Raw genomic sequence first — 13,513 nt, forward strand, 5'->3', positions numbered from 1 at the left:
TAGCATTATATACTTTTAGTAGAAAACTCTTTAAACAAACTTTTGGATTGAATAGAGGTGTTTTTTTATTTTCAGTTAATTTTCAGTTAATGATTTATATATATATAAATCATTCCCAGTAAGGGTATGGCTAGCTGATGAGAGCTAAATAGCTTGAAATAGATCTATACTAGTCTCCCTTTATTTATTTATCAGCACAAATAAAACACACACACACACACACAAACATATATATATATATATATATATATGTTTTGCAAATATGAATAATGACGATATTTCTAGAAAGAGACTTATGTCTTATATTAGGATCATACTATATAGTTTCAGCTAACCAATTTGTCATTCTAGCTTACTCTTCAAAATGAAGAAACAGAAAATGAAAACAGCAAATTAAGAAGAGAGGTTGGTATGCCAATATAACAATTTGACACACAATAATTGTTTGCACCCGGTGCCTACTTATTTGTTACACCTTGTGTATTTTGGATTTACCATTGTTATTGTGCTTCCTTATTTCCATCTTTCCTCATCTGTACCATGTACACTAGAACTAAGGATTTCCAATTTCTTAGAAGAAAGGCCATTTAATTTAGTTTAATTCAGTCATAACAAATGTTTAAAATCTTCTGCGATGACAGGATTATTCTTTCAATCTAGGTAATTTCTGCTTCAGTTTATGTATTTTCTTCATCATAAAGATATATAATGTTAAATTCTTAATGTGCTTGCTTGGTACGATAATGCTGTATTACTTCTTTATGTTTTTCTCTTTTCTGTTTTGCTTCCTAAGTTTGGTCTCTTAAATTTTCCTCTTTTTTCTTCTGCTCTTATTTTTTTTAAGAAAACAAGAATGAAGAAAAAGGTGAGGATTAGTGTTAGTTTCTGTGTTCAGTGTATTAGTTTGTTTAATAACTTAATTAAAATTAGATTCTTTAAAGGTGAATGGGCCAATTATGAGATCAAGTCCCTGGCCATACTTGATGCATGAATAAAAATTAAAGTATTTTGGGTGACAATCTAGCCTCCACTTGAATATATCCAATGAAATGAAGTCTCTCTGGTTTATTACTTCTAATTCCTTAGATCTACTAGCATATTTCTCAGTTTCAGAAAGCATTAATATCTTTTCTTCAGCAGTTTCATATTTTAATTATCTTTTTCTGCAGAATGAGCAGCTTCATCAGGATGTTATTGACTATCAGAGACAATTAGAAACACAAAAGGAAACACTTCTATCAAGAAGAGGAGAAGACTCAGATTACAGATCACAGTTATCAAAAAAGAATTTTGAGCTTGTTCAATACCTAGACGAAATTCAGGTAAATTTCAAAGAGTTACACAGTAGAACAAAATACGGCATATATGAATTATTAATATATTTTTTAAATAAAGAGTAGTGAAATATCTGTAAGGGGAATAAAGGGGTGTAAATATCTTCAGGGAAGTCAGTAGCATAAATCATGACCAAATCTAGTAACAAAAGTCCTGCCAATTTAGTACAATCAAAATTAAACTAGTGATTGGGCAACTAAGAAGAAAGTTTAATATAAAATAAAAGGCTTGGTTGTTAGAGCATAGAGCATAAGTCCATCATGCTAATGAAAATATATGTTTTCAGGTACCCCCACTGTAGGGAGGAGGAACCGACCAGGTGGTTCCGCCCCAGGCGACTTATGGAACCGCTAAGGTTCCAGACGGAGCTTGGGGTCATTTCTGATACTTTCGCCCACAGTCCGGTAGAGACTCTGGTTGCTGCTTGGCATTCGGCAGCATCAGAGGCCCTCGACCGGATTGCGACACTACGGCCCCTCCGAGGCGGCGGATCCCGGAGACCCCCTTGGTTCACCGAGGAACTCCGGGAGATGAAGCGCCGGAGGAGATGCCTAGAGCACCGATGGAGGTCCGATAAGTCCGAATCGAACCGAGCAATGGTAACCACCTGCACCAAGGAATACACCAGGGCACTTAGGGCAGCGAAAAGATCTCATATAGCCACCTTGGTTGCGTCCGCTGAGTCCCGCCCAGCCGCCCTGTTTAAGATAACCCGCTCCCTATTAAATAAAAGGGAAGCGGGGGAACCCTTGCAGGGCAGAGCTGAGGATTATGCCCAATTCTTAGCGGACAAAATTGCTCGGTTTCGGTCGGACTTGGACTCCATCCCCGCAGTTCCAGCCGAGGCACAAGAAGATCAGGTGGAACATCTCTGGGTTGAGTTTCAGGATGTTACCCCCGGGGATGTGGACAAGGCCATGAGGGCTGTAAGTGCCTCCACCTGCGTACTGGACCCGTGTCCCTCATGGCTGGTTACTAACAGCAGTGAGGTGACACGAGGCTGGATCCAGGCGGTTGTGACCGCCTCTCTTCGGGAGGGGAACTTCCCCGCCGCACTGAAAGCGGCGGTGGTGAGACCCCTCCTAAAGAAGCCATCTTTGGATCCAGCTGTTCTTAGTAACTATCGCCCAGTCTCCAACCTTCCCTTCCTTGGGAAGGTTGTTGAGAAGGTGGTGGCCTTTCAGCTCCAACGGTCCTTGGAGGAAGCAAACTATCTCGACCCCTTCCAGTCAGGCTTCAGACCCGGTTACAGCACAGAAACCGCTTTGGTCGCATTGACCGATGATCTCTGGAGAGCCAGAGATGGAGGACATTCCTCCATCCTGGTCCTCCTTGACCTCTCAGCGGCTTTCGATACCATCGACCATGGTATCCTTTTGCGACGACTGCGGGAGGTGGGAGTGGGAGGCACCGTGTTGCGGTGGTTCTCTTCCTACCTCTCGGACAGGTCGCAGTCGGTGTTAGTGGGGGGGCAGAGATCGTCCCCTAGGCCCCTAACATATGGGGTGCCTCAGGGCTCGGTCTTATCCCCCCTACTATTCAACATCTACATGAAACCGCTGGGAGAGATCATCCGTAGGCACGGGATCAGATACCATCAATATGCGGACGATACCCAGTTGTATCTGTCCGCCCCGTGCCAACTCAATGAAGCGGCAGACGTGATGAACCGAGGCCTTGAGGCCGTTATGGACTGGATGAGGGTTAACAAGCTTGTGCTCAACCCAGAAAAGACCGAGTGGCTGTTGTGTTTTCCTCCCAAAGATTCGACCAATATTCCATCACTCAGGTTGGGGGGTCAAATTTTATACCCCTCAGAGAGGGTTCGCAACTTGGGAGTCCTCCTGGATCCACAGCTATCGTTTGACCACCACCTGACGGCTGTGACCAGGGGGGCATTCGCCCAGGTTCGCCTGGTGCGCCAGTTGCGACCCTACCTGAATCGGGAGGCACTCACAACAGTCACTCGGGCCCTTGTGACCTCTAGGCTGGAATACTGCAATGTGCTCTACATGGGGCTGCCCTTGAAGAGCATCCGGCGACTTCAGCTGGTACAGAACGCGGCCGCGTGAGTGATTGTGGGTGCACCGCGGTTCACCCACATAACACCTATCCTCCGCGAGCTGCGCTGGCTACCTGTCGATCTCCGGATGCGCTTCAAGGTGCTATTAGTCACTCATAAAGCCCTGCATGGTAGTGGATCTGGATACTTGAGAGACCGCCTCCTGCCAATCACCTCCCTGCGACCAATTAGATCTCACAGATTGGGCCTCCTCCGTATTCCATCGGCCAGCCAGTGCCGGCTGGCAACCACAAGGAGGAGGGCCTTCTCAGTAGTAGCCCCGACCCTTTGGAACGAACTCCCCGTGGAGATTCGTACCCTCACCACCGTCCAGGCCTTCCGCACAGCCCTCAAGAACTGGCTAGCCCGTCAGGCCTGGGGACATGGATAATTGCCCCTCCCGAATGATGAATGTATGTTGCTTATTACTTTTATTATATGTGTCTATGTCACTGTTTGTACTTCCCCTCCCTGATTTTATGTGAGCCGCCCTGAGTCCCCTCAGGGAAAAGGGCGGCCTACAAATGTTAATAAAATCTCTAAAAATCTCACCCTCAAACATGCCAAAACCCATATGTTGTTCCATGAACTAATTGTAACAACTTGTTTTATTGTTGGATGTCCCTGCATTTAAGAACTTTGCTGATTATCAAACTTATTATAGTATTGTTATCTTCTAGACTTTCTTAGGGGTCAATTTAATGTAGCTTGATCAATTTAAGAATTGCTTCTTACATCAAAACATACATTTCATGGAAATATGTCTGTTTTACATTTGTAGAATTTGACAGAAGCTAATGAAAAGTTAGAAGGACAAAACAAGGAAATGAGGAAGAATTTAGAAGAATCTGTGCAAGAAATGGAGAATATGACTGATGAATACAATAAAATGAAATTTATGGTGCAACAGTCTGATATTGCCATGGACCAGCTAAGAAAGGAAAAAGAGCAATATAGACTACAGGTATGAGGCACCTCGCATACGAGGAAGCAGATACACAAATTTGATTTTAGGAGTGCTAAATAGTACCAAATTTGAAGTTCATTTGCAATACATGTGCCATGGCCTTATCCATTGATATCCGTATCTTTTACATGTAAATCTTAAGAAAGCAACTAGTTTTCAATTATGTATACTGCAAAATTCCCATTGGTAATTAGTCTGTCAATAGCTTATATTATGAATTATATTATGCAGGTGCATGAGCTGACAGACCAACTTAAAGCAAAGAATGAAGAGGATGATCCACTTATGATAGCTGTAAATGAAAAAGTGGAGGAGTGGAAGGTATTTCACAACAAACATTAATGGCGTTTTAGCTATTTGTTTTCTGTTTTGTTATAATTAAGATTCTTTTTGTCTCCTTTTATTTTACAGAGAATTTTGGCTTCCAAAGATGATGAAATAATTGAATATCAGGAAATGTTGTTGACTCTGAAAGAGAAGCTGAAAATGGCCCAGTTGGATTCTGACAAGAGCAATGTTCTTGCCCTCCAGCAGGTATCCACACGTTTGTATCCACACATTTGTGAAATAAATATGTACATTACTGGAAAATATAATGCAGTAATTATCTTCACAACCCACTTTTGTATGGCCATATCTAGAAACCTATTTTAGAGAGCTGTATTTATCTATGCAACATTTTGAATATTTTACCATTAAATTCATTATTTTTAATCATTTTCTCCCATAAAATGTAATATATGAATTTTAAAATCTCTTAACATAGTTGATTTGAAGGTGAAGCTGAAGGAACAGAAATGTTTGATGAGGAGGTTATTATATGTTTGGGAAGTTAATTGCTTCCTTAATGCAGTATATTTTAAAATTTTGAGATGGAGTGGGGTGGGAGAATGGAGAATTGCATAATTCCTTTTTGAGTAAGGAGGAGCAGTTTAATTGCATGACCTCAACAAAGATTATTTGGTTGTTCCCCTTTGACTCTTCTAATGATATGTTTCTAATTCTTGCCCACTCCAAGCTCGTGCCAGGTCTTCTTCCTGTAGCAATCTACTTGCCTATAGGGGAGCTCATGGTAGACATCATGTACAAATAATTAATGCATTAGTTTATCCTGAATTTATGATAATCTGAAATATCGGTATATGTACCTCATGTCTATTTAGAAGAAAATGAAATCATTTGAGAGATAGCATTTAGCTGTGATTAATTTAGCTGACGTCGTAAACTTATAAGCTGTTTATTTTATTTTTATTTCTCTGTTTTATTTTTATTTTTTGCTCCCTATGCTTATCCTTCTAGATAATATCTGAACTCTGTGTTGTAAGTACTTTTTTTTCTTTCTGTTGATCATTTTGGTGTACTTTAAGAGCATGTTCCAAGTATTATTTATTAAGTAAAAAAACTCTTTTTAGGGTGTGCAAGAAAGAGACAGTCAGATCAAATTGCTCACTGAACAGATTGAACAATATACAAAGGAGATGGAGAAAAATGTATTGATCATTGAGGATATGAAAAGAGAACTCCAGAAAGATAAAAGTAAATATTTGAAAGTGTTTCTGTACTAATGTCAATAGGTAAACAATAAAGTATTGCTTGAATTTACAATGTCTGATTATAGCCATAAATGTAAGTTAAAAAGGAAAGCAGCACATTGATAATCAGTTCATATGCTGACACTTAACAATGAGTAATATTAGGTGGGGTTTGAAATTATTTGTTCAGAAGAAAGGATGATTTCTTTCAGAGTATATACCCTAATAATGCATTTAGGGACGTATTTCAAGATAATTTACTCATTCTCTTGTTTCACAAGCAAATATATATACCGTGTTTCCCTGAAAATAAGACAGGGTCTTATTTTTCAACCACAAAATATGGCTTGGGCCTTATTATCGGGGAGGGCTTATTCTTTTGGGATTGCCAGGTGGCTGCTCTCTTGCGAGCGGGCTCCCAAAGAGCCGGGCACAACCTCAGAGGCGAACGGCTGTGTTGCGCTGTCTCAGCAGCACAGCACAGCAGCCATGAAGCGACCACGCTCACAAGCAGCCACCTGGCAATCTCCCTTTCAAGCCGGGCACAGTGCCATTCACTGGCCTAGGGGTATCACCAAGCAGTGTGAGCACCTGTTCGCCACCGCCCAACCCTCGCGGCTTGGCACCTTTGAAATGCCAGTGAATGGCGCTCTGCACAGCTGGAGAGGGGGGTTGCGTGAGCAGCTGTTCTGCTCCCGCTCGCGCGCCTTCCAGCCTCATGGTGCTCTGGCCCAGCTCTCCCTGCAGAACCAGGGCGCCTCCACTGCTGCCGCCACCGCAGCCACCATCCCAGCATGGCTTTTTTGGCGGCTTCCAAACCAAGTCTTCTGGCATTGGCCGCTCTTGGCATACACTCTATGGTTGTACGCTTTGGGAGTACGCTCTGCCAGCAGTTGGCCCCCAACCATAGAGCATACATTCAGAGTGGCCACTGCCAGAAAACTCAGTTTGGAAGCTGCCGAAAAGAGCCATGCTGGGATGGCAGTGGCAGTGGCAGCAGCGGAGGTGCTCTGGCTCTGCAGGGAGAGCTGGGCTAGGGCATCATGAGGCTGGGAGGCGTGGGAGTGGAAGAGCTGCTCACGCAACCCCCCTGTCCAGCTGCACAGAGCGCCATTCACTGGCATTTTGAAGGCACCAAGCCGCAAGAGTCAGGCAGTGGCGAACAGGCGGTCATGCAGCTTGATGATACCCCTAGGTCAGTGAATGGCACTGTGCCCAGCTTGAAAGGGGGTTTGCCGGGTGGCTGCTCATAAGCGTGGTTGCTTCAAGGCTGCTGTGCTGCGCTGTTGCGACAGGGCAACACAGCTGTTCGCCCCTGAGGCTGTGCCCGGCTCTTTGGGAGCCGGCTCGCAAGAGAGCAGCCGCCCGGAACCCCCCCCTCTTCAGCTGGGTAGAGCCATTCACCAACCTAGGGTATCCCAAAGGCTCCAAGCAACGCGATCACCTTCACTCCCCTTCGGCTTGGCACCTTCGGGATACCGCTAGGTTGGTGAGCGGCGCTCTGACTGGACAGAGGTAGGGGGTTGTCCAGGGGGCTTATTTGTGGGGGAGGACTTATATTTTTCCCACCAGAAAAATGTGGCAAGGCCTTAGTTTCAGGACAGGTCGTATTTTCGAGGAAACACGATAATAAGATATTTTCAACTTTCCATTGAAATACTTTACTGGCCACTTATCAAAGTTTTTCAGGAGTTGTTGCTACTTTATTTAATTTGTAAGCCTGGATTTTATGTCTCTGACTCCCTTGGATTAAATTTTTATAGTGAAAGGGAAGCTGATTTTTTTTTAAAAAGAATTTAGTGGTTGTTCATTTTCCTCTATATTTTTACTTTTAATATCACATATTGAATATAGGTTTCCTTTCCTTTCTATAGGAATATTAACTAATTAAACATTTATTTTTATTTCAGGCGGGCTATCGATTAGTCAACAGGATCGTTTTGGGGAAATGCAAGGAAAGTTACAGATGCTGGAAGAGAAAGTCAAGGATAGTGAAAGGACAGCAGAACTTGCAGAAGCAGATGCAAGAGAAAAAGACAAAGAACTTATTGAAACTCTGAAGCGAGTGAAAGATTATGAAACTGTATGTCTATTGATTGGAGAAAACATCTTCCAGGCAGAAACAGTCAATTTTCTTAAAGCTGAGAGAGGGGTTCCCTCACCAGTATGGGGAAATGTATACCAGCATCTGATGGGACAGGAGCTGGGGAAGTATTGGGCCAGAATCAAAAGTTGAGGAACATAATTTTCTTATGCTATTCTCTCTCTTTGTTTTCTGTACCCATTGTTTATCTATTATTCTTGCACATGCTAATTAATTCACTAATTTCATTTTACTATTCATGCAGTTACAACTTGCAAACCATCACTTCTCTTACAGTCATGCACATACACAATCTACATTCATCTATTTTTAGTTTGTTACTTTTGCATTTAATGAATGTGCAAATAAGCAGGCAAAGGAAGACTCTTTGTCCTGGAAGTTTTCTCTTTATATCTCCTTCCATATTTTAGTTGCTGGCTGAAAAATATACTAAAACTGAGTTTGAAAGATAATTAATGGATTTAAGGTCATAATTCCAGTTTCCCACTTATTTTATTATATGTTTTATATGTATTTTTGATATTAGATTGATAATATTTTCTAATCTTTTCTTTTCCAAGGGAATATATGGCCTGGAAGATGCTGTTGCTGAAATAAAAGGTTTAAAAAAGCAACTCAAAATAAGAAATAGTGAAATTGAAACATTAATTAAAGAAGTTAATAAACTTGCATTTAAAATCAATGATCTTCTTGATGAAAATGAAGATCTTCGGGAACAACTAGGTATGATCATATCAGATTTTTTAGATAATGTATTTAAATAATATATTTAGCATGTCTTCATTACTTTGTTTTTTCAGGGACTTTTTTAGTTGTTTTGTGGATTAGAGGTGATAGTTTCTTTGTATATAAATTTGAGAAAGAAGTCTTACGTAGAGAGAATGGCTGATTAAAACAATTTTAAATTTTGGTCTAAATCTTAAGGGATTGAGAAGGTGCTTAGCAGAATGACACTTTTACTAACATTGGCAGTGTTATTGTATAAAACATTGTGGATACATATGCATCATAGAATTGTGAGTAGAATGAAAAGTGAGGAATTCTTTAACCATATAGACGGATGTTTTTTTAGATTTTGGTCTTTATTTTCATTTTATTAAGTTTACATATTAAGTTGTTAATATTAAGGAGGTCAGTTGGATTTGTCCAAATCTACTCCACTGATCTCCCACTGATTTTTTGCCATCCATGGTCACATTGTTTCTTTGTTAGGGGTAAGGAAATATTTCTGAAAAATACCCAACCAGTCATGGATGCTTTAGTTTATGACTGTCTGAATATGTGACACTCAAAACCAAGAAAAACAGTATGGAGTTACTTCTAAGCAGTTTCCTTTATTGTTCCTCACCTATGGATAGAAATCTTGCCAAACTAAACAATTACATGCATCATTAAAGATATATTCAGAATCCTCCTTTTATGGAGAAGCTATCCTGATTCTTTTTCTCTCAACCAAACTGTCTAAACCTTGCTGTCACTTGCTATTTTGGGAATCCAGGTTATATTCCACCGCAGTATATGTTTGTCTGTGTGAGAATATACATGTATACATACACATACTTATTTATGTACACACATATAAACATACATATTAAGAATTGAAATGGTTTTCCTTTTTAGCATAGAGAACAAATACACAGAAATACTGAGAGAATATTTATAGCTCAAGGTTTAACTGCAGGGTCTTTGGTGCTATCCGAGTTTGGTGATTTTCTTGCAGACGTTTTGTTACCAAACTACAGTAAGTAACATGTTCTGACCCCATCCTCCATCCAGTAACGAAAGCCGAGACAAGCGTAAAATGGAATGCCCTTTAATAACAAGACCAGAATCAAGTAAACAAACAGATAAGGACCTTGGCAGCAAGGCCGACAAACCTTGGCAGCAATTCAGACTAACTGGCAGCAGTCCAGCCTGCCAAGTTAGTTTCTCTTTAGTCAAAGCGTTGACTTCTGCAAGAAGGGTGTGGCACCAGCAGTCTTTTTTATAGTCTGGAGAGGAGCCTAATGACCATCAGCTGAGCGTAATTACCTCCTGTAATTACGTAGTTGTTCTTGACGCCGAGTAGCCCTTCGATGGCGTGCATCCCGGAACAACTCACTGTTGGTTTCTGAATCACTCCTCTTGTCTCCTCCCCACTGATCTAAGGCTCAGGAGCCACCTGGTGGCCAACCAGTCTCTCTGCACCCTGCTTAGTCAGAACCCTGTCCAGGGTTCTCCACATCCTCCAGGGCCGACTCATAGGGCTCCTCGCTGTCGGAGTCTGGTGGCAGCTCCAACGGCTCCTGCCGGGCCACAACACTACATTATTAGTATACTACCAAGCTCTGACAAAACCAAGAACCTAATAGTAAATACCCTGTTTCCCCGAAAATAAGACCTGCCTAGGCAATAAGCCCAGTCAGCGCGCGTGCTAAAATAAGCCGTTCCCCAAAAATAAGCCCTCCCTGAAAATATTTAAACACGCAGCTGGTCCCCACCATTTCCTCTGGTTGCTTGCCGTACAAACCACACGAGATAAGGAGATGAGACTGGAGTGGGGGGAAGGAGGGGGAACATGCCCCATGCACCCCACACACCCCTATCTAATGGCTGCTCCTATAACCCTAGCCACTGCACCTCTTCTGTCACGCTAATGGCCACTTCAAAAAGAGCAGCAGGCCCAGCAACGTGCCTCGCTGCCACAGCAGTGCAACACAGCAGCAGCCATGTGGTGACCATACTTGCCGCCTCCTGCACCTCAAAAATGATAAGATCTCCCTGAAAATAAGGCCATTCGTTTATTACAGGGGTCAAAAGAAAATAAGACCCTGTCTTATTTTCAGGAAAACACGGTAGTTAAGTCTAAAAAAATTAGTTCAATGCAGCTACTATTATAAAAACGTGGTCTGTTTTTGCTAGGTTTAGTAAGAAACTGCATTTTTAAAAAAACTGAATTTAGAAATGAATATTGGAGGACAAAGAAAATGAATACAATGGCTGAGGTTTATGCTGAGTATAGACTTTAACTAAGAAATATGAAAAGTGTCAACAAGTTTCTATGAGGGAACAGATACTCTCTCTCAATGCACCTTTCTATATCATCCAGTCCAGCAATTACATAATCAAATCTACAGATATCTCATGTATGATCTGTTTCATTTTAGGGCTTGATCCAAAAACAATGATTGATTTAACTGAGCTGAAAAATAGCAAAGCATTAAAGCAACAACAATACAAGGCTGAAAATCAAGTCCTGCTGAAAGAGGCAAGTAATAATTTTCACTTAACATTTTTTTCTAAAAATTAAGGCACAAAGTAATAATGCCGTTTAAATTCAATGCAGATTGAAACATTAGAAGAAGAAAGAGTTACTCTGAAACAACAGATCCGTAAATTAGCTCAGGAGAAAGGAAGAAAAGCTGCAACTTTAGGTAAGCTGGTACTTATTTTTTTAAAAAATAATTTAGCAATGAGATAAACAATTAATTGGTTATTCTATCATTCCTGGATCAATCTAAAAATATTTTCCAATATTTTAGAATCAGACTGAATAATTCTATTATTTAATAATAATAAAGTCGCCCAGAATCACTTTGAATAGTGAGATAAGCATCGTACAAATTTAATGGAAAAAAAATAATTACTTAGTTTTATTACACACATTACAAATATGATGTAGTATTTCATTGTGAACACAGTATTTTCCATTAAACTACATGGAAAAGAATTTGCTAAATCTTAGTACTGTGTCTGATCTGTTGCTATATGTCTTTTTATTCAAGTAGTTTTAGTTCTATAATCTACATCAGGTTAATCAGTGTTAATAGTTCCCGCCTCTACTTTATGTGACTCTTCACTTACTTTGCACAATGGGATAAAAGTTTGAGCTGTTATTTTTTTATATGATGTTGACATCTCCTGTCAATCTAAGAGAGCCAAACATTGAGGATTTTTTTATATTTTCTTTGGTAAACTTTGTATTTCTTAACTTTTACTTCTCAGATCCGCCCGAAGTTAATTTTGTCTGAAAATTTTGTTCCAAATAGGACTGGATACAGATGATCTACAGCTGATTGATAATTTCACTGAAGATTTAAAGATGAAAAGAGAGAGATCTGAATTAATGAGTACATCTAACTTTGATAAACTTAAAACCAAGGTAGCCATTCTTTTGAATTTCCAATTTGACTGAATTTATGAAAGCATACAGTTTAACACTGTTAAACACTGTTTCATAATGTGTAATACTTTGTTATTTCCTTAGGTGGATGAGTAGAATATTAAGCATTGTTCATTTTGAGAATTACAGTATATATAAAAGAGAAAAGAAAGCATACTTTAGGGTAAAATAATTTCTTTTTCTTTTTTTATTAAAGTTTTTTTTATTTTTTATTTTCAAAACAAACACAACACATAAAATCTTCCTTTTTTACATACTGTAGAAAGTGTAGCAGTTGGTTACAAAAGACTTTCATGCATCGCTTCCTCAGTCATCAAGCATAAGTCATATTAACTCAAGAATTTTAACTCAGATATTTATACATGTTACCGTCATCATACCTCCATTTTCATTTGACTATAATTGTTTAAACGTCCTTCATCATAGAATATACCAATATTTAATACATAACTACATACTGGCATTTCATTTACTATTTCTAAAATCCTCCAATGACACTAAATCCTTATATCCTATTCTAGCTAAACATCCATAATATTTAATAACAAAGTTTTCTATCCTTCTTTCCAAATCATTGTTTGCATCTCATTTCCTTATATTGTACCCATACATACAGTTGCAAGAAAAAGTATGTGAACCCCTTGGGATTACGTGGAGTTTTGCATGAATTGGTCATAAAATGTCCTCTGAACTTCATTTAAGTCACAACAATAGAAAAACACAGTCTGCTGAAAATAATACTACACAAACATTAGATGTTGCCATGGTTTAATTGAACATAACATATAAACATTCACAGTGCAGGGAGGAAAAAGTATGTGAACTGTAATAACTGGTTGACCCTCCTTTGGCAGCAATAACCTCAACCAAACGTTTCCTGTAATTGCACATCAGACCTGCACAACGATCTGGAGTAATTATGGACCACTCCTCTTCACAAAACTGTTTCAGTGTAGCAATATTCTTGGGATGTCTGGTGTGAATCGCTCTCTTAAGATCATGCCACAGCATTTCAATCAGGTTTAAGTCAGGACTCTGACTGGGTCACTCCAGAAGGTGTATTCTGTGCTGTTGAAGCCATTTTTTTTATTGAATTACTTGTACGCTTTGGGTGCATCACCCATCTTCTGCGGAGCTTCAGTTGGTGGACAGATGGTCGTATGTTTTCCTTCAAAATGTCTTGATAAACCCTGGAATTCATTGTCCCATCAATGACAACAATCCGTCCAGGCCCTGAGGCAGCAAAGCAGCCCCAAACCATGATGCTCCCTCCGCCATGTTTTACGGTGGGGATGAGGTTTTGATATTGGTGTGCTGTGCCTTTTTTCTCCACACATAGTGTTGTGTGTTT

At 40.1% G+C, this 13,513-nt stretch overlaps 1 protein-coding gene across 4 annotated transcripts in view; it reads left to right on the forward strand.

Moving 5' to 3' along the window:
* Positions 1-13,513, forward strand: part of CEP290 (centrosomal protein 290) — a 68,181-nt gene that overhangs the window by 9,995 nt on the left and 44,673 nt on the right. For 3 of the 4 annotated variants that reach the window (XM_032220590.1, XM_032220593.1, XM_032220591.1), the window contains exons 7-18: positions 352-405; positions 1,170-1,322; positions 4,179-4,361; positions 4,596-4,685; positions 4,776-4,898; positions 5,664-5,684; positions 5,777-5,900; positions 7,807-7,979; positions 8,561-8,723; positions 11,147-11,247; positions 11,326-11,413; positions 12,029-12,141. In XM_032220590.1, coding sequence (XP_032076481.1) covers positions 352-405; positions 1,170-1,322; positions 4,179-4,361; positions 4,596-4,685; positions 4,776-4,898; positions 5,664-5,684; positions 5,777-5,900; positions 7,807-7,979; positions 8,561-8,723; positions 11,147-11,247; positions 11,326-11,413; positions 12,029-12,141 — 1,386 coding nt within the window. The remainder of the gene's footprint in view (positions 1-351; positions 406-1,169; positions 1,323-4,178; positions 4,362-4,595; positions 4,686-4,775; positions 4,899-5,663; positions 5,685-5,776; positions 5,901-7,806; positions 7,980-8,560; positions 8,724-11,146; positions 11,248-11,325; positions 11,414-12,028; positions 12,142-13,513) is intronic. The other variant, XM_032220592.1, reaches the window with a different exon arrangement.

Source organism: Thamnophis elegans, chromosome 7 (assembly GCF_009769535.1).
Source record: "Thamnophis elegans isolate rThaEle1 chromosome 7, rThaEle1.pri, whole genome shotgun sequence".
Lineage (NCBI taxonomy): Eukaryota > Metazoa > Chordata > Lepidosauria > Squamata > Colubridae > Thamnophis > Thamnophis elegans.